The sequence below is a fragment of the Pseudochaenichthys georgianus genome, chromosome 14 (genome assembly GCF_902827115.2).
Source record: "Pseudochaenichthys georgianus chromosome 14, fPseGeo1.2, whole genome shotgun sequence".
Lineage (NCBI taxonomy): Eukaryota > Metazoa > Chordata > Actinopteri > Perciformes > Channichthyidae > Pseudochaenichthys > Pseudochaenichthys georgianus.
This window is the reverse complement of record NC_047516.1, coordinates 18949420-18970692: the sequence shown is the minus strand read 5'-3', so window position 1 is coordinate 18970692 and position 21273 is coordinate 18949420. Positions and strand designations below refer to the sequence as shown.

General features: G+C 40.8%; 1 protein-coding gene across 1 annotated transcript; it reads right to left on the bottom strand.

Annotated features, from left to right (window-relative positions):
- Positions 1–844: 844 nt before the first annotated feature.
- On the bottom strand, positions 845–8989 carry LOC117459076 (transmembrane protein 47-like). Its single transcript, XM_034099918.1, has 3 exons — positions 8656–8989; positions 5321–5461; positions 845–1743 (listed from the first exon to the last, which is right to left on the bottom strand). The coding sequence occupies exons 1-3, from the start codon at positions 8849–8851 to the stop codon at positions 1562–1564; spliced, it is 519 nt and encodes a 172-aa protein (XP_033955809.1). The 5' UTR covers positions 8852–8989; the 3' UTR covers positions 845–1561.
- Between the last annotated feature and the right edge of the window lie 12284 nt (positions 8990–21273).

Sequence of the window (21273 nt, the reverse complement as noted above, 5' to 3'; positions counted from 1 at the left end):
CTGTGAGTCACATCTAAAGGATTCCCGGGAGGTCACGGCTATTATAAGACACACACTGACCCGGCATCTCACACTCTTACACATTGCACCATTCACAAAAGACAAGTGTCAGGTTTAGGTATCAGGTACTTTCCCCTTATGGCTGCTCTTGTTTCGGGGGTAAATATTGTCCACAGCTGGTGAGTTCGCACACTGCTGCAGCTGGGTAAATTGTTTATTTGTAGACGTTCCCTTTCCCAGAGATTATTTAACCAGCTGCTGCAGTTTGAACACCGGGGTGTAAAGAAAGGGAAACTTCACACCAGGCTGCTCAGGTGTGGCAGTGCCTTCTGTTACACAAAACAACCAGGGAGACTCTTTCACCAGCCTTGAATGGAAACATGAAGTACTTTTCCCTACAGCTACCCTATGAAACAAAAAATGCCAGCACAGCAGTAATTTCATTTTAGCACATTTATCCATGAGAGCACATGGGCTGTCAATGCTTCCCAGACAATGTTATGAAATATATAACTCCTGGGCAGTTGTAAAGATCAACTGAAAAACTGTGTCTCGAGGTTTGCAGTAAAATGTTTAGCGTTGCTCATTACGCTACATATTTTGACATAGCTCTTTAAAATATCCATGGGGTGGCTTCCTCCGAGGAATGTGAGTGCTGGATAATGAAAGTGTTTTGAATTTTTTCTCTCACTGCTATTTGGTCCCAAAAAAGGCAGCGCCCCCGATGCTCCCCCTGTGAAACTCTGTCACCGGTCAGTTTGTAAACGGGGGGTGTCAGAGTGACAGACAAGCTGCTGAATGCCATGTAGTAGCACTGAAAACAAACACACATTCACACTCCCAATACTCTCAAAACTACAATTGTTTATTCTGGATTCTTCTTTATGTAGAAATACTTTGTACACATTTACATTTTTTCCTTTGAGACAAACTAGTTTGCAAACAAACTATAAACACTCGAGGGTTGTAGCATGTTTCGAGGCGCTTTAAATGACCTTTCTAACATCGGAAGGCTTAGCATTACTACATATGTTTCAGCTAGGAAACACAGCGGGGGAATTTCATCACGTTTTTTATAATTATAAAGTGGATGCCATAAATACATTAAGAAAAAGCTTGTCCTTGTGAAAGGCCACAAAAAGAATACAAAAGGAAATGTGGAGATGAGGTTAAATGTTCAGTCACTGCACATTCAGGTGAGTGTCTACTGTCCCGCTTCTCTAACAATAGAGATCCAGGTCAACATGCGGTGGAAACGTCCAGCATCTGTGGCCGTTTGTCCAGAAAGTTCTCCGTGCTTCAGCTCTGCCATCGTCCCTGATACCAGCAGGGCTGAGGGACCCTCTGGCTGCGTGGGAGGAGGGGTGCTGGGGCTCCTATTCATACAGCCATGGCCTAAATTAGGCCTTTACAACCTGTCTAAAAATAACAGAGAGAGAGGGGGGGACCGGGTCTGTGCACATGAGCTCTGTGCAGAGTGAAGAAAAAGTAGCACACCTCCTGAATGGGAATTCTGTGCGTGTGTGTTTACGTGTGTATTTCCAGCAGTTTGAGGAAGGTCTCAGTACAGGCCATCCTCGTACACGTCCGTCCGAAGGCAGAAGAGGATCCCGCCGCCCAACATGAAGATGGTGGCCCCCCAGCCGAGGCCGTAGCCCCAGTTGAACTCGTGATAGGTCTGAAGAACCGTGCCGTCGATGAACTTGATCGGGTAGAGCACCAGAGCGCAGGCCTGCAGGACCACTGGAGCCAAAGAGAGTCAAATGTTAGATATCACTGAAAAACTGACACTTTCCCTACACTAACACTAATAAAATAAAATACTAATACAGTATTTGTATAAGCCACCATGCTATAATATAAATCCACGTCAAATAAGGCACATACTGCAGGATCTACTTTTAGATTTTAGACACAGTTATTGCAATTGTCTCTTCTTTGTACTTTTTAAATAATTTTATGATATTTTTTTCTGCTACTGTGTTTACTTGTGCTATTTATTTATTTATTTATTTACATTGATATTAAACCCTTTATATGTCAATATGTCACAGTCTCATTTTCTTCTTTCCACCTTTCTCACTGCTTTTTACCAACTCATTATTTTCCAGATAAATCCTTCTGATCTGACAGCGACCTCGCTGCTCTAAAGGCAGGCATGTGGCTGCTTTTTAAAAATAGAGAGAAGAATAAAGGACACATAAGGTGTTTGAAGTGTCTGCAAAGAGACCGAGAGTCACTTCAGTAACCAGACGATGGTTATTTGAAGTGATCATCTTTCTCAAGTCGGTGTATCTGCTGCCTAAGATGATTTCAACAAATGCACACTCAAATGTATCTCACTAACATTTTAATGTTTTTGGACGAAAACAGGAATACGTTATGTTACGTATAATATGTTATATGAGCCTTGTACTATTTCATTCAGTGCATCTCCTCAGTACCACACATGGTGCGAGCTAGTTCAGGCAGTCAACTCGAGCACTTGTGCTGCATTCATACATAACGCCCCTTGCCGCTCTACAACCAACAGAGTCTCCTTAATATGCCGCTCTATTTAACCTGCCAGATCGCTCTCCATGCATTGCTTGCTGCTGCTATTGATGAGGCCTATATGCTGCTTCTAATAAACATGTTAAAGAAACACGTGAGTTGTCTGACTGAACTTCATTACTTTACACCTCTGATTACATTGCCTTGTGACAAACACAAATCTGAGCTATTCACTTACATAACAAACTGTAGATAAGAGTTGAAGAGGTATATTAACTGACTTATTAGTATTTTCCAGTCTGATGTGACATTAGAAAGCATTTACATGAAACTCCTCGTTGTGGGTTTCCTGTTTTTGTAAGTGGCCTGTCTTTTCCCCTGGGACAGTGACTGACTCACATTTTGGCACCCCAAAGAAAAGTCTGTGCTTTGGCTTTATGTTTTGAAACATGGAACAATTCTTTAACAATTATCCTTTTTTCTTTTGACCTTGACTTCATTGAAGGAAATTACTTTAATGCCTCACTCATTGTGAATAATGTTTCCCTTTAAAATCCTTCAGGACCATGAACCGTCATGTGTCATCGTTTGGGGACATGCATGTGTCCGATCAAAGCCATGGCGTACACTCAGTTCCCTTCCACGCACGGTAGGTGACTCTTGAGGAAGGGACTTTGTGTGACTACGACTCCGCCTTTCCTTCCTGAAGGACTGAGCGGAGGGGTGTGCAGGAGGGAAGACAGCAGCTCAAGAATGCTGCGCTGTTGATGGAGCCCAGACTGAGCTCGCAGCCCACTGAGGTCATATTTCTGGACAGAAAATAAATACCGCACGGCCACAGGCCTGCCAATGGGCATTTACCAGAGTCCAACCCCTCTGCTGCTGCTGCTCTGCTGAGCGCCTGTATGGAGACCTTATTCTCGCAAGGCTCTTAAAGCAATTACACACCGGAAAGGATAACACTGCCTTCCCACGATTTTCAGTAAATGGCTAACAGTTGTCGCAGCCATTTAGTTCCCTGCACACACTGGTCCTTTGTGGCTGATGCTTCCAGGGGCAGAACAAGACAGAAATCCCTTTTTCTCCCCTTTAAAGTTAAATGAAACATGTTTCTGCACTGTTTAAAAACATTACATATTATTATATTTGCTAATTCCAGCCTAATCCAAGTGAAATGGGCCACCATAATACTACATCAAATATAATATATTGTGCATCTTTTGCATCTTTTTAAAGTAATATATATTAGTTGTTTTCCCATATTTGGAATCACAGAGAAAGAAACCTTTGGATCTTATGTAGGTTTATAAAAAACGTAACCATATCTTTCCACACAGGCCTACCATGGGTTTGAAAATGATGGGCACACATAGGGCTGAGGAGCATACTATTACTTATCAGACAAATGGTTAATTTGTTTGGGAAATACACTTTTTCTGAGAGTTAGACGAGAAGATTGATACCACTCACATGTCTGTCTGTTACTTATGAATCTACAGGCACCAGCAGGTTAGCTTAGCTTAGCACATAGACTAGAACCAGGGGAAAACACTTCGCCAGGCTCCATCTTAACGTAAAATACCTCCTACTTTACAATCGGCTCTAAGGCTCACAAATAAAACAATTATAAATAAAAAAAAAAACTAGCTCTTTCCATGTGCGACAGATAGGAGAATAGTGTCAATCTTCTCTTCTACAGAAACTCTCAACAAGAAAATAAATACATCTATGGATTTCTTAACTCCACAGGCACGAACGATGTTAAACTTCAGAAGGGGGAGCATTATTTGTGGTGCATGACAGGATGTCTGTTTCTTATATAACTGGGCATGAGATAAGTAGCGGTAAGTGGTTAGAATGTCATCACTGCCGTTAAAATAAAGCAAGCAGGAGCTATAACTAAGTTATTGCAGCGCTGCATAGTACAGGGAACAATGTGTCTTGACTGCTTTGGTTTTAATTATATGTTTCATACATAGATCCTCCCTCACCAGTGTCAAAAAGTGGCTTTACCCGGAGCACAAAGCCTGCAGGAGAGGTGCAGTCTAAATACTGATTGTGGAGTCTGTGGCAGCTTATTCCCCTTCAGTGACTTCACTCTGTTGGGAAGTCCACACATTTTGTGGCTGCTTTTTCTTGGCTCGTGATACTGCAGCTCCCCAGACTCACACACCACAGAAAGAATGAGCTCAACCAACGAGCCTCATTCAGCTGCTTCTTTCCTTCTGCACCCCTCTCTTTAATGTTAGCACTGGAAGTAAAAACTTGTCTATGTTGAAATAGTTGTGGTCGCCGTCAACGTATGTCTTTCAGTTTCTAAATGTGCATTAGTATTGGATAAACATTCATTCGGGGCAGAAAAGTGCAAATGATTTAAAAGGGAAATATTAAGCTCATTGTCAGGTTCATATGTGTATTTTGTGTCTCCACTGTGACATGTTTACATGGTTTAATGTTCAAAAAGGCTGCAGCCCCTTATTTTCACCCTCTGTCTGAAACCAGAGCCCAGTCTGCTCTGATTGGTTAGCTGGCCAGCTCAGTTGTGATGGGTCAACCTCTTAGAGATGTCCCATCCCTTCACGTACAATGTGTTAGAGTGCAAGCCAATAGAAAAGAGTGCTACATAATGATGTCACTATGTAACGGAAGTTAAAACAAGTCCAATGGATGCGTTTCAGGAAGGGAGAGAAACTCCATTTGGGATTTCTAGCCTTTCCAGACCATTTAAATGCATAAAACCTACTGTATATAAACCCCCCAAAAAGCCTATATGGGCCCCTTTAAGAACTTATAGTTGGAAAGTAATGATAAGGAGAAGAAGACATACCTGCAGTGAAGAGGAGCACAGCCACGGTGCGATAGTGCCGCCTCTGAGTCCCCCGGCAGAGGGAGATCAGGGCGATCAGAAAGGCCAGCAGAGTGGCCACGGCCCCGGTTAGCAGCAACACCAGGGTGGCAATCTGCCAGTCTGCAGGCAGAGACAAACACAGGTCAGAGTTCAGCAACACAAACTCCACTCAGAGGAGAGGAATGTTGAATTGAAGCGCTAATCCCACAGAGAGGAGCGAAGGAGTGAAGAGGAACGGACTCAAGCCTGCGCGAGAGACAGGAACTGGATTAATAACTTGCTATACAAAATAACATGTTAATACAAGCAATTGTAATCAGGGCATGTTTAGAGGATTTAAGTTTGTATTTCAAATTTGAAGTCATATGAGTTTACCCTCATCAACAGCTTATGCTTGTCGATGAAGGTATTGAAACCACAGCTGTATACTTTGAGATATTGTCAATATTTTCATAAATCATAAACTGGATTTTGAAGGCCAAGTAGACCAAAAGTAATGTGTTTCATGGCCTCTTCTTTATTCTCTCACAGTTATTTGTAATGCATTGTCAACAGGGCCGTCCCTCCCTCCAGGCCGATCATGCAGACTGCGTGGGGCCTCATCTTGCGGAGGGTGCCTCAACTGAGCCCAAAATGCGGCGCACCTATGCGCTGCAATTAGTGTGGCGCGGCACAATTTCGCCGCTGCGAGGTTCCACTAGCAACCCGTCGACGACGACGACGCTCGCGAAACAGAGGGCCTCATCATATAACTTTGCGTGAGGCCTCATGTTGGCTAGGGCCGGCCCTGATTGTCAAATGCTCAACTATCTCCATCAATGTTTTTATAATACAACAGAAAATAAAAAAGTTGTTTTTTGGTCTATTTTGGTAAACTCCTGTGGTGCAAATGAAGCATTACTGTGGTGTCCATAACAGTTGAATACTGGGAAGTGTCCTTGGAGTTTCTGCTTGTGGCTGCCAGCCGTTTCCATGTTTTCCAGCCATGGCGCCCTTTTAACAGCACATTGACTCTGTTTATTCCAAACAAACTCCAGTCGCTCCTGGTGGAAAAGTTCAACTCTTTGATTCCCTGGAAAGACCTACACAACTCCTGAACTGAGCCTCTTAATACAGGAACCAGAAACGTAGACGTTATTTTTAACATTCCTGTCTGCATTGTGTTTTGTCTCTTTGATGTCCCACTTGTCAGAGTAAGGCTCAACCTCAAAGGATTCAAAAGGAGAATGTGTCTCGCACAGCTCCTTCAGGAAGGTAACAATGAACTGTTCCCCAATGACACCTCCATTCGATTCAGCCTTCAGGAAATATGATGTGGTTAGAAATTAAATAAAAAAACACCCTCTCTTGAAAGAATATTAAACAGCGCACTCACATTAAAAGGGTCGAGGCTGTAAGTCACTGTCTTCCTCTGCATTATTTGCATTGAACTGTGTCCGCCTTATGCTTGTCGATGAAGGTATTGAAACCACAGCTGTATACTTTGAGATATTGTCAATATTTTCATAAATCATAAACTGGATTTTGAAGGCCAAGTCGAGTGAAATTCAAGAGTTTTGGGATAGGTATGAGAATGTGTGCATAACAAATCTGCTCTGCCTCTTGGTGAACTGCCCCCTTTAACCTCAACACGCCTCTCCACTGTTGCTTTAATGAGCTCTGCAAGCTGTCAAAGAAACAAACCCACCTCCTATTCACCCCAACACATTCCTCAATATGAGAGGCGGTCAGTGACCCCAGAGAGGGCTGCATTTCCCTCTCTGTAGCTGAGCATGTTTGTGTCTAGATGGAGGCAAAACTGCCCCAAAATTAACCAAGGCTTACAAAAGAACGGCTACAATCGTTAACATGCTTTTGGCACCATATTCATCTGTTTTGTATTCATACAGCTGGCTTTGAGGCATTTTTAGTACTACTTAAACAGTTAGCTACTATATGTTTAATAGAAGGAAGCTCCACCTAATAACAAGCCTACCTACTGTACCAGCCACATTTAAGGGTTTTCTCCTCTGGTGGGGAGAGGAAGGGGGATGGAGCCACAGAGGCTCTTGTCATGTGGGTTTTCTGTTTGACAAAAGGCAACCTGGTGGGTCCAGTGGTGAGATGGATGATGGGAAAGACGCTTAACGAGTCTCTATAAACCCATTCAAAGCCTTCTGGTGGTTGGAGTGGGTTAACTCTTTGTGCGGCAAAGGGATTATGTGTGTTCCATTTTCTCTCGTTTCTCATCCTTTACATGGATGTTGAATTGCAATAAAAATCACTTTTAACAAATTAAATGTGACTAACCAGCCCTTTGTTAATTGGTGTACCATTCAGAATATTACTGAAAACAGTGAGTAATCAAACAATCAGAATTGTTTTTAAACCTTACTCATGGATTAGTCAGACCTTGCCAAGCATCACAATGTGTTTTCAACACGTCACTGCTCTGGTATGTAGAGGAAATGTAGAGGAAAGCCTGAATTCCTCAGCTGCTGCTGCTGCTGCTGCTGCTGCACAGGGAGCAACAACTCTTCATGGGAGACTGTTTGCCAGACTGTTCGTACAATCCAACAAACATTCCTCTTTGTTTTGGTCAAACATAGGATGTGCAGCCTTTGTGTAGCCTTAATAACAGACTCTGAAAAAAGGCCACTGAAAAAGATGCTGGTTTAAAACCACCAAGAGCTTCTACACAGGGCACACGTACCCAGAGGTGGAAGAGGTACTCATATTTTGTACTTAAGTAAAAATAACTACCAGAGTGTAGGAATACTCTGTTACAGGTAAAAGTCTTGCAATTAAAATGTTACTCAATTACTCAAAAAAGTAAAAGTATCAAAATAAAGCACCAAAAGTTATGCTGATTGGTCCATTTCAGAATAATATTATATGTTTTGATTATAATTATTTGTGCATGAATGTGTTATCACAGCTCTTAAAGTTTGAGCTCATTTGAATGATTTTGTATACTGCACGGTATTATGAATTGTACTCCAGGTGTTACTCAAGTCCTATTTAAGTGTTGTTTGTCACATCCAATCAAAAGTAACTAAAGGTAATACATACATCTAGTGGAGTAAAAGGCCATGATTTACCTCTGAATTATTGGAGGTAGAAATACAAAGTAGCAAAAAAAAGTAAATGTATTGTGTACTTTCTACCACTTAAACCATGGTCAAATTAAAGTTCCCCCAAAAAAACTACAACGTTGACATCTCAGCTTTTTTTTCAAAATGTCTGGATATTCTCTCATCAACACAATAACAGCATCCTATCTCGAAGGACACAGAGTTGTAAACAATAGGAAAAAACCCACGAGTGTTTCCTACCAGATGTGAGCGTGGAGAAGCAGCTCCACTGATCCTCGGACAGTGAGCAGGACTCCCACAGAGACAGGGAGAAATGGTCCGCGGTGACCCAGGCGGGGCTCAGCAGGGCCACCAGGTCCAGACAGAGGGCCAGGAAGAGGCACAGCAGCGCGATGAGCTTGAAGGGCCGGAACACAAACACCTCGTTCACAGACATCTTCTCTCTCTCTCAGAAACACTCCGGTCAGTCACAGTGGGAAAGAGCTTACTGCAGGTCCGTCTGCACCCACCATAGCCCTCTCTGCTTTGTGTTTGGGTGCCGTGTGCAGCTGGAGGAGTTTAACATGGGACTTCCGGTTGGATTGGGTTTTCAAAGTAACTGAAGCAGCAGCTGAGGATTTCAGGCTTTCTGATACATTTCCTCTACATACCAGAGCAGTGACGTTGTAAAACACATTGTGATGCTCAGCAAGGTCTGACTAATCCATTATTCTGAATGGTACACCAATTAACAAAGGACTGGTTAGTTACAGTTAAAATATTTTATATTAAAGTGATTTGTTTTGCAATTTAACATCCATGTTAAGGATGAGAAATGAGAGACAATGGAACAAACAGAATCCCTTTGCCACACAAAGAGTCCCACTCCAACCATCTATTTTTATTGTTCATCATATTCAAAGTTAGGTTGTTTATTTAAATTTGAGCTTGTTTGTCATCCCAGCAGTATTTCTTCCTGGGATCAACACAGTCATACTAGCCAACATAATACACCAACAAAAAGCATTTGAATGCATGTAGGCCTACTCATGTTTCAAATTATTTTAAGACAATAAACGAAAAATAACAGCATCAAAATAATGTGAAAAAACAATTAGCAAATTATACAATTATTATTATTATTATTATTATTATTATTATTATTATACAATTATACAAATAAAGGATTCTTTACACACATTCTTAAATGTAAGTTGCATTGCTTGATCATGATTGCAAAGGGGCGGAAAGTTTCCGGTAAATTTCCGGAAAGTTTCCATGGGAAGTTAAGCTGTGGAATTTTGGAAATATTCGATGCAAAATTAAACAAAAAAATGACATTTCAACAGATTTTATTTTTTTAAAGTTTTTTTTTAAAGTAGAACAGAACAAGTTTAAATTATTTTATTGAACAATTATTTGTTTCATTGAAGAACGAAAACAGGAATGTTGAGTTAAATATTACTCATCTCCCATCCAAAAATCCCCAACAAGTCCCATTCAAAATGTTAAATGAAAAGAGCCCTTCTCTCTCCAAAAAGTCCCATTAAACATGCAAATCTTCCTTCAAGCGATCCTCTGCATTTTTGCTAAACCCTTTCAGCCAACGGGCTCTTCCTGGGCCTCATCAACATCCAACTCTGAGTCTTCCTCTTCACTGTCCAGCCTCTGTGTCAGGCTCGAAGAGCCTTAGGTTTGCCCGAATGCCAACCAGTTTTTCCACTCTCACATTTGTGAGCCTGTTGCGAACCTTTGTGTGGTCTCAATAGCCATGTGTTATGGCATGGATATTCAAGTGTACTTGAATGGCATCTGTTTGTTTTAGTCAAGATTATGCTAAAATATACTTTCCCCAACTATATTTAAGTTCTCTATGAAGAGCCAACCTTCAATTTGGAAAATTCCCAGTTTATTCCCGTTTATTTCCGTTTATTTCCGTTAATTCCCGTTAATTCCCGTGGAAAGTTTCCATCTTTGAAAATTCCCGGAATTTTGCAACCCTAATCATGACTTCATAAGAGGGGATATTATTGGCAAGTCTTGTACTTGAGTAAAAGTAGAAGTACATGTACCAGAGTGTAGTAATACTCTGTTACAGGTCAAAGTTCTGCATTCAAAATGTTACTCAAGTAAAAGTACAAAAGTATTAGCATACAACAAAACCACCACAAAAGCACCACAATTAAAAGTGTAGTGGAGTAGAAGAACAATGGAGGATTACATTAAATACTAAAGTAGTGTAAAAGTCTCTAAAAATGGTAGCCTACGTCAGTACTTGAGTAAATCTACTTAGTTCCTTTACACCACTGCTTAGAGGTCACACAAACATCTGGAGAAATGTAATACTATAAAGACTTTAATTGTATAGTTGAATTGTTATTCGATCAAACAGTAAAGTGCTCAGCACATAATATAATTCCTACACTGCTAATGCTATGCTTTTATTTTGAAAGGCAAAGGAGGAACCGAGACTTGTTTACTCTCATTGAAGACAGCAGCATGTTTTCAGAGGGTCGACAAGTTAGAGGCATGTCAAAAGAAAGTGCTTTCAAGAGGTCTAAATGCAACAAAGTTGTCCACACACACACGCACGCACGCACGCACGCACTCACACACACACACACACACACACACACACACACACACACACACACACACACACACACACACACACACACACACACACACACACACACACACACACACACACACACACACACACACACACACACACACACACACACACACACACACACATGTTCAAGAATATCAGCGTATTTAAATGCAGAGTAGGATAAACATTATTCAACATTTACACAGCAGCGAGAGAAAAAGTATTACAAATCCTATAATCAACCAAACAATGAAATATGTGTTCCCCTTACTCACAGTGTGTATTTTCAGACAGAACGAATTATGTTACCAAACTATTATATCATACAATTTATAAGAAATCAGACTTATTTTGAGACAATATTGAAGTCTATGATTAGAAATGTGGTACGAATGACTCACAGATGGTGCTACTGTATACTATTAATAATACATAATGTAAAATAGATCTGTTTTTATAAAACCGTTTGATACAAAAAAGAAAGAAGTTCTACCGTATTGTCTCCAAAGATCTGAACCATGCCTTCAGTGGCATTAAAATCTGAGTATGAATGTTGTACTGTGATAATGGTCCAGCAGATGGCAGCAGATTCAACATTTTGGATACGAAATCCCACAGCATTTCTACTATTTCTACTTTTTACCACAGCTTGTACCCTTATTTATAACATATACCATGCTGAGAGCAGTGGCAGTGGGAGCAGCAGCATTTATATGCACATATTGACCACAAAAGACATAAATAATCCAGTGCTGCGTGAAAACTGTTGTGACACAATAAGAATGGAGCTCAGCTGTCTACTCTATTAGATAGCTGGTCTTTTATTTTAATCCTGTTTTGCTTGCTAACACAGCCAGTGTGTGGGCCGAGCTCGCTAATATTTTTTACCACTTTTGGGAAATAACCCCTGTATCATTGCTCAAACACATGGCGGGTATATTATCTTTTACCGACAGCCACGGAATTAAAAAACACCTAATAAATGAAATGACAATGAATACATTTTTCAGCATGGAGACCACAACACTTCTTATTGATCAAATCCAGCAACATTCACCAACATTAAAGGTGAATTTATTAACAGTAAACATCATATTTATGAAGATCTGTTTATGTGTTGAGTGATTTATTGACTAATTGTCATGCATCTGTCTCATGATAAGAGGCAACCAGATTACTATGTGATCCATTTTCCTCCTTCCTCATTAATTATAGAAACTTAACTTGCATATGGGGATAACTTGCAGATCCTCATTTATTAAGTTTAGGCATTATGTACGCACCAACGGGTTTCTATACTTAACTTGAGTGTGACTTTTTCTGTGAGACGTTTAAATAAATGTTCTGTCAAACAGCTTTATCCAGTGTATTTTAACAAAGAAAAACACATATTACAATAAATGTACGGTTACAATATTGCTGATAAAACACAAAAACTCTATTTCTGTGGACAAGTAAACATGTCCTAGCTTTTGTATGTCGCGAACAGATGTGACCTGATTTAAATGAAACATAATGGGTTGAACAGCTAGAAGTAAATATTCAGAGCACAGCTTTTGCTCTCCAAATAAAGTAGTCCAAAGTACAAACAACACTGATTTGAGCACTTTGAATTGCAAGTCTGCTGCCTTCTATCGCCAACTTTGGTTTAATTCTACCCCTCTCATTTGGTTGCTAGATTAGAGGTTTTCAGTGTGTCTGACATAATGAGAGTTTCAGACTAATGCCACCCTTCTCAGTCCTAATAGTGCTGCCAGCCAAGCTGCCAGCAGGGCATCTGAGTAGGGGGAATCTAGTATTAGGCGTATCCGTGGACAGAGCCTTGCTCATTTCCTTTAAAGTCCCCTCCTCCTCCCCGGCAGAACGGCAGAGCGCTCTGTCATCCTCCTCCAAAAGCCCCTCATTAGAAAATCTGCCGAGCAGACAAAGCTACTTGAGACGGACAATGGTGACTCCCCACATGGTGATTTTAAAGAGCATAAATGGAATCCAGGTCATGTTTTTTACCTCTTTTTTTGGATCCCCCGTCCCTAATTCTGACTTATCCACTGTGCCACCCACCTACAAACCGTCTGTTAAGTCTCGTCCGCCATGTTTTAAATATCTAGGTGAAGTTATTGAGACTCCAACATGCCAATATAGGGACTCACAAGGATGGTGAACACATTTTCTGGATGATAAATAGCAAATAAAAGAACAAAAAACAATGAGGTGAAAAGTATATAAGGGTGGGGCATTTAAAAAAGGACACATACCGTATGTGATGACACACATCTCTGATTCAGCATACTTTATGATGATGATGATGATGATGATGATGGCAATGATGATGAAGGTTATAGTGTGTCTGAGAGGTGAAAAAGCTTCTTCACAAACTGCTCATCACATGACGTCATCCTTTGCTGCTCATCCTGGTCTTCCTGCAGTGCCTGCAGCTGATGAGGCCCAGAAAAAGCCTCCCGAGGTTTTCCAGCTATAAGTTGCCATGGTAACCAATGAGGCCTTGTTTAATGATGCTAACATTACTTCAGGCCGGTCCTACTTATCTCTATCTCTCTTTACCGTAACAAAAACATCACACCATCACCAGTCATGCTGTGAGTCAGACTGTGAAAGGATGTGTCTACATGTACGTCCATTCATTCACTTCAGAGTGCTGTGGTCAATTTCTAAAATACTTAATTAGACTATTTTCTATCATTTTTATACCCCACAGTTGTTGGGTAAAGTAATACTGTATGTAACGTTTCATACAGTATATTTTGTTGACTTGGGGATGTTATCCAAAATGTTTCCAATCTAACCCGGACCTACAGAAATATGTAATTTGAATCAAGGTAACTTACTGTTGAATGTGTCGCCAGTGATGATGATGTTTCCGCTTTGCACACGGCCAACATTATGGTTATTTTCTAGAAGTTGTCCTTATTTTATATTCCAGTTTTAATCCACATTTGTACAATAACGTTTTTAAAATCTTGGTCATTTTAAACTGTGTATTCAAACCTGTTGAAGGATTGTGTTTAACAAACAAAAGCTCAATCTCAATCTTTATTTATTTATATAACACATTTAAAACAACCTCAGCTGACCAAAATGCTGTACAGGCAATACATACAATATAAAATAACACAATGGGAGTAAAATAATATAACAATAATTAAAAACATGATAAAAAGCACAATAACTAAAACATATAAAAACACATACAAATGTAAAAATGTAATGTTTAACTAGTATTAAAAGCCAGTGCAAAGGGGTGAGTTTTTGGCTGAGATTTAAAAAGTAGCTGGTAGCAGTCTCAGCAAAACTCTGCAAAACTGATTCATTCAGTGTTTTTAAATCCCCAGGTCTATTTCCTTCGGGGAGGACGAGACTTCTGTGACTAAAAGCTCTTGAAGGATGAACAGCATAGTCGTCAATGAGGCTGGGAACGCTGAGGACATGTCCCCACTGATTTTTGGAATGAACAATTTTGTCCCCACCACATGTAAAATCTCGAGAACAGTTGGTCCGTTCACACTTGCATGTGGGTGTATTTCTGGGGACCCCAGTGGTGCAATTTGGATGCAACACACATTTAATAATACTGAACTTTAAAAAGAAAAATATATTTATAATAGTATACTACCCGTGGTGCAATATAGCATCAGGTTTTTTTAACTGGAAGATATGTCCCCATCACTTTTGAAAACAGTAAAGGAATCGCTTCTAGAAAAATCTGACTGCAATAAAGACAGGGGTTTGTTCAAAGTCACTTTGAAACCTGTTCACATCTTGTCTTGAGAGCTGCATTTTTCCCCCTTCAGTGAGTATTTCAAGTTACCCCAATATATAAGTGCTCCTCAGAGCAGCTGAGTTTAAAGTGCCTTGCTCAAGGTCATGTTGACAGTTCGTGTTGAGCGGGGCGACAACATGTCTCCTGCATTTCCCTGCTCTGATTTAGCAGCTTGCCAGGGGATTTAACCCAGTTTCCAGTCTATTCCCAACACTAATGCCGCTGCGGTGACTCTGCAAAATGCTGAGGTGGGATATAAGAAGCGATGGATTAATTTTGAGTGCTGAGATGAAGGCTTTCTCACTGCATCTTCATCACTGTCTCTTCACTTCATGATCTCAACTTACAACTAACTGTAAGAGACAGCAATAAGGGTCATCAAAATGATTAAGCTGTTGAATTTGGCCCCTTACATTTTGGAGTCTTCATCAGTTGGTACACATTTCTTAAAGCGACTGGAGCAAATCGTCTCACTTGAATACCAATAAGGGTCTACAGTAATTTACAAAACAGATATTTGGACAAATATGAGTGCTATTTGGCAGAAAGACTTACAGAACGTGTGATTTGAGCAATGAGGAATGTTTAAAAGTAGAGCTAACGATAAGTCGATAGACAGACAAAAAAAGGCCCAGCTGGATGACATTTCATGAAAGGAACTGTAGAAAATGTTGATTTTAGCCTATAGCGTTCAGTTTTTCACTGACAAACATGACATTTAAAACGAAGCATTTACATTTTTCATCTAATTTTGGCATATTATAGACCAAATGATTAGTTAGGAAAATAAATGGCAATCTAATCGATAATGACAGTTATTGTTTGCTGCGGTGCAATAAAATACTACAAACCACGAAACATAATTAGGATGCTCAGGGAAAACATACTCAGTATAAGTTAATGTATAGATTTCCATAGGATGGGTTTGCTTACTAATGTTTAAAATAGAATTGTCAGACATAAACAGGAACATTTGTACATCCATTACTATATTTGCTTAGTGATACTAATGTTTGAATGTGTGCATGTATCACAGGTCTATGGATATCTAAGATAATAATTACATTACATTACATTACATTGCATTTAGCTGACGCTTTTATCCAAAGCGACTTACAATAAGTACATTCGACCAGGAAGACACAACCTTGAGGAAAACAGAATCATATAAGAACATCAGGATTCAAAGAGCCAATCGTTTCAAGTGCTGCTCAACTGGCTAAGCCAGTCCTTTATTAGTATATAAGTGCTCTGTTAGCAGTTCTTTGTTAGTCATTCTATCGCTCGAAGTGGAGTCGAAAGAGATGAGTTTTCAGTCTGCGCCGGAAGGTGTGTAAGCTTTCTGCGGTCCTGATTTCAATGGGGAGCTCATTCCACCATTTTGGAGCCAGGATAGCAAACCCACGTGTTTTTGCTGATGGGAACTTGGGTCCCCCTCGCAGCGAGGGTGCAGCGAGTCGTTTGGTTGATGCAGAGCGTAGTGCACGTGCTGGGGTGTACGGTTTAACCATGTCCTGGATGTAGGAAGGGCCAGATACATTCGCAGCATGGTACGCAAGTACCAGTGTCTTGAAGTGGATTCTAGCAGTTACCGGAAGCCAGTGGAGGGAGCGGAGGAGCGGCGTGGTGTGGGAAAATTTTGGAAGGTTGAAGACCAGACGAGCCGCTGCATTCTGGATGAGCTGCAGAGGTCGGATGGCACATGCAGGTAGACCAGCCAGGAGGGAGTTGCAGTAGTCTAGGCGTGAGGTGACGAGAGCCTGGACCAGAACCTGCGTCGATTTCTGGGTCAGCTGTGGGCGTATCTTCCTGATGTTGAAAAGCGTGTATCTGCAGCAACGGGTTGTAGCAGCGATGTTTGCAGTAAACGACAGGTTGTTATCTAGGATAACACCCAGATTCCTTGCAGTCTGAGACGGGGAAACAACAGAGGGGCCGATGTTGATAGTTAGGTCAAGAGTGGGACAACCTTTTCCCGGAAGGAAAAGCACTTCAGTTTTGTCAAGGTTGAGCTTGAGATGATGAGCGGACATCCACTGAGAGATGTCAGCTAAACAAGCAGAGATGCGTGCGACGACCTGGGTCTCTGAGCGGGGAAAGGACAGAATTAATTGGGTGTCGTCAGCGTAGCAGTGGTATGAAAAACCATGCGGGCTAATGACAGATCCGAGCGAGTTTGTGTACAGGGAGAAGAGGAGAGGACCAAGAACAGAGCCCTGAGGGACCCCTGTAGTTAATTGACAAGGGTCGGACTCAGACCCTCTCCATGTAACCCTGTAGGTGCGGTCTTTGAAGTATGAGGTGAGGAGGGAAAGTGCAGAGCCTGAAACTCCAAGTTCAAGTAATAATAATAATGATTAATTGAATAAATTAAAACTTTAATTGAAAAACGTTATAATAACAGGCCTTATTGGTGTTAAGTTCAACACTAAATGACACACTGAAAGATTGATTGATGACTCCAGTATGTTTTTTCTTCCTCTCTGCAAAGCGCTGCTGCTCCACAGCCTCTCACTGTGTCCCTGGACGTCCACCTGTCTCTCAGTGGCTCGTCCACTCAGTGCCTGTCTGCCAGCTTGTGGACATCTGTTTACTTCCTCCTCCATCAGTCGTCATGGCTGCAACCGCCCCCGCTATCGCCACCAGACCCCCCCCATCTCTCCCTCCCCTCCCCTCGCCGGCCTTCCCCACCCTCTCTCATGTTTCCCCCAGACACCAGCTGTGAACCACTTATGCTTACTGCAGTCCACCTCGTTCAGCCTTGTCATATCGACGGCCACGCAGCACTCTTTCTGTCCCTCGCTGCTTGTCGTGACACACTTATTTCACTATGCAAACTGAAACTGGGTTTATGTCCATTCAATTTTATAAAAAACAAATTAGCTATGGAAAACTGTGCAAATGGTTACATTGGAAGAGGGTTAGATGAATACATCCATTGTTTTCTATATTGCAGGAAATCACCACCAGACTGTATATATACTACATCTTTGTTGTAGTTCCTTGAAAGTATACAATATAATGCTATACTTAACAATATGTTAGGATACAATACAAATACAATACAATACAACGTGATACGTTAGGATACGATACGATTGTGGTAACAATGAAAGAGATCTTTGTTAGAAACAAACTGATTTTGTTTCAGTGAAAGGATAAACTGCTGCATTTAAACAGAAGTACTCCAAATCCTTTATTAGGGTGCAGCATTTTGTGTTGTTTAAACATGTGAGGAGCCAGAGAGGTTAATGTTGGCACTATTTGCCTGTTGCTATGGAAATACTGGCTGACCTGACCATGACACAAGCTGCAGGCAACAAATCTGTTGTAGCCACCGTAGAATTGGCATTAAAAGCTTTTACTAACAGGGAGAACAATTGTGACTTAGCTGCTTTATCAAACTGTCCTAACATTTGAGAAGCATAAATTCAATTACTTCAAATCATCTGTTATTATGTTTTGATTTGATTTATGAAAAGCATGTTTGAGGTCCTTTTGATTGAAACATTTCAGCACTTCACATTTTCTATTATATCATTGGCATACTCCTTAAGAGCGCCAGATGTAACATCATAGTTTTTTATGCTTCATTCAAAGATGTCCAAAAGGTTTCAAAGAATGTGTGAATACTCGATGTGTGCTGTGCTTTGAAAACCTTGGTTATACTATATATACAGGAGGATGTATTGTGTTGTAAGAATGTTTCCATTTCTCAAGGCAAAGCCTCAATGTGTATGAAAAGAATGTAAATGTGAAATAATTTCTCTCAAAGGGGTCCTATTGTGCGTCTTAGGGTTTTCCCTTTCCTGTAGTATATAGGTTGTTGTGCATGTAAATGGTCTGCAAAGGTTCAAATTCCAACGTTCCCTCCTGAGAGTTTCTCACATAGTGACATCACTATGTAACACTCCCACTTATATTGGCTAGCGCTCCAACACATTTTACATGATAGGCTAAGGGGCGGTACACCTCTTATTAATCGACCAATCACAACAGAGCCGGCCAGCTAACCAATCAGAGCAAACTGGGCTCTGGTTTCAGACAGAGGGTGAGAAGAGGTGCTGCTGCACAGGCAGTATGAGAAAAATGAAGAGCTTTTTGAACATTAAAGGCACAAAATACAAATATGACCCTTACAATTTGCATAATAGGGCCCCTTTAACATTGCCTTAGGGGTTTCGCGGTTACCCTTGTCGGTATTGGATATGCTGTCCAAGTCAGACAGTCATACTAATTGTATGATGATTTCACAGCACTACAGACCAAATTTGGAAAGTCACAGAGTAAATGTTCCTTTTTGGCATGAAGCGCATTGTGGCAGCATCCCTACTGAGGGCCAAATATCCAAATCTGCTCCTCCTTTCCCCCCACCTGATAAAATACCTCCCACATGGACACTTTCCTCTCTCAGACAGCAGGCAGAGCAGAGCAGCACTGGAGCAGCTCACAGAGGGAGGTGCGGAGCAGCCACTGATCAGAGTGAATTAGAGTTATGCGTGACATGCAAAGGAGAGGCTGCAGAATGTGACAACAGCTGAGTTTGAAAGTTAAGCATTTCCGCCTGAGGGGAGAGGAATAGACGACAAAGAAAGAGCGGCCTGCTGCGAAAAGAGTCAACCCCTTTTGTTGGCCCTATAAAACCGAGACCAGTTTATCCACTACTGTTCTCAATTTAATGAACAGGGTTGTGACAGTATACATCTCCATAGCTGTCCTCAATCACAGCATTTGTTAATATCACTTCCGACAGTTAATATTGGATGTGCCAGCATTTAAATGATTTACATTTCTTACATTTCTTTTCATCTTTTGTGTATTGTTGTAATGTGGCCCATCCAATAAGACAGACTGCAAGCATTAACTCTTGTCAATTTATGACACAGAAATGTTTTAAATTAAATTCTGGAATCTGCAAGATGTCTTCATATATGTGTAAAACAGCTGATTTAAATCTGCCAAATCAAATGGGATCTAAAATGGTCATAAAATGGTTACTGTCATTTTATTATAGCTCGGAATCCACAAAATGTAACCAGGAAAACCAGTGCCACTTAAACCATCCTTTTTTGGACTAAACACTTGCTTGTTGCCATCATCTGTATTTAAAAAAATGTGTATCTGTATATTGAAAGAGTTTTCCTATCCCTATATGTATATTACTAAACCTATCAGTGTGAAATGATGAATGGTTTTGCGGAAAAAATACACTTTCATCTTCAGTTTGCCCTAAAGTCAGTCATGTTTATCACACCAAAAATGAATTTTAAAGAACCCTATACTTTCTATACAAACTGTGGCCCAGTTTCGAGGTCCAGAAGTCATTACTGTTCACTGACTATTACAACAATGGAGCTCATTTGTTTGGTTATGTTGGGTTTATGTTTTTCTTGCCCTACTTTGGCCTTTCGGGAGTTTCATGTGACACCTCTGAAGCTCTGAATCTCACCTTTCCCCGATGCCCTCGGAGTGTCCACTGTCCTGCCAGAGCTTTCAGTGAAATCAACACCGCACTACAATAACTAGCACAAAGCCTTTTTATCAAATCTGTTTCATAGCCTTGAGGGATGAGAAATATATTCATCCTTAAGCTTGTCATTTAGTATGAAACAATGACCATAAATAATGGCTTTATAGCAAGGTGTTTTGGTGACCTCAGTTAGACAGTCCGTACGGTTATACAGTATACCTCGTCATGAGTGCACATGAAATCAAGCAAAATCAACTTGAAATTACCGAAATTACCGTCATAACTAAAGGTCACCTATCATGCTATTTTTAGGCAACAGCATAGGTCTCAGATATATAAGAAAATATAAAAAACATGTCTATGAAGTATTTGCCATTGTAGCCATGCCTCATATCCTTCTATTTCATTTCCTGTTTCAAAAGTACTGATTTTGGGTATAAAGCTTTAAAAAAAAAAAAAAAAAGATTAAAAAGGAGGGTGCTGAGCTCATGCGGGGCAGCTACTGTCTAAACTAAATACTGCGGTGATGAAACGCCATATCATGGATTATCAAGGATTCTCTCTGAAACAGCATGGAGCTCAAAGGCTTTCTCTCTTGCCGGTTATACCACAAGGTGAGTTCCTTTTTATTTCCTGCTTCTTCACACACATGCTCTCCAGTACAGGTTAGCTCTGAGTGTTAGCGATGCTAATGTGAACACCGACCATGTTACGTCCAAAACAGTCGGGCATTGTTTCTGATAGCAACGTTTCTGATAGTGCTGTGGGTCCGCATTTCCGATTTCAGCTCCGTTGTACCCCCGTTTTTAGAGATTTGGGGACGGAGGAAAAGAGAGAGGGTTTTATTTTCTGACGCTGCGTGAGTCATATTTATGTATAAAAGACATCAGAAAGTTACCTTTGCATGATAGGTCCCCTTTAAGTGAAACATGAACAGTACCTTTATGAAAAGTACAATGCAATCCTTGAGGCACTTTTCTTTTGAAGCTGTGGGACATATTTTTAGAATACAGTGTA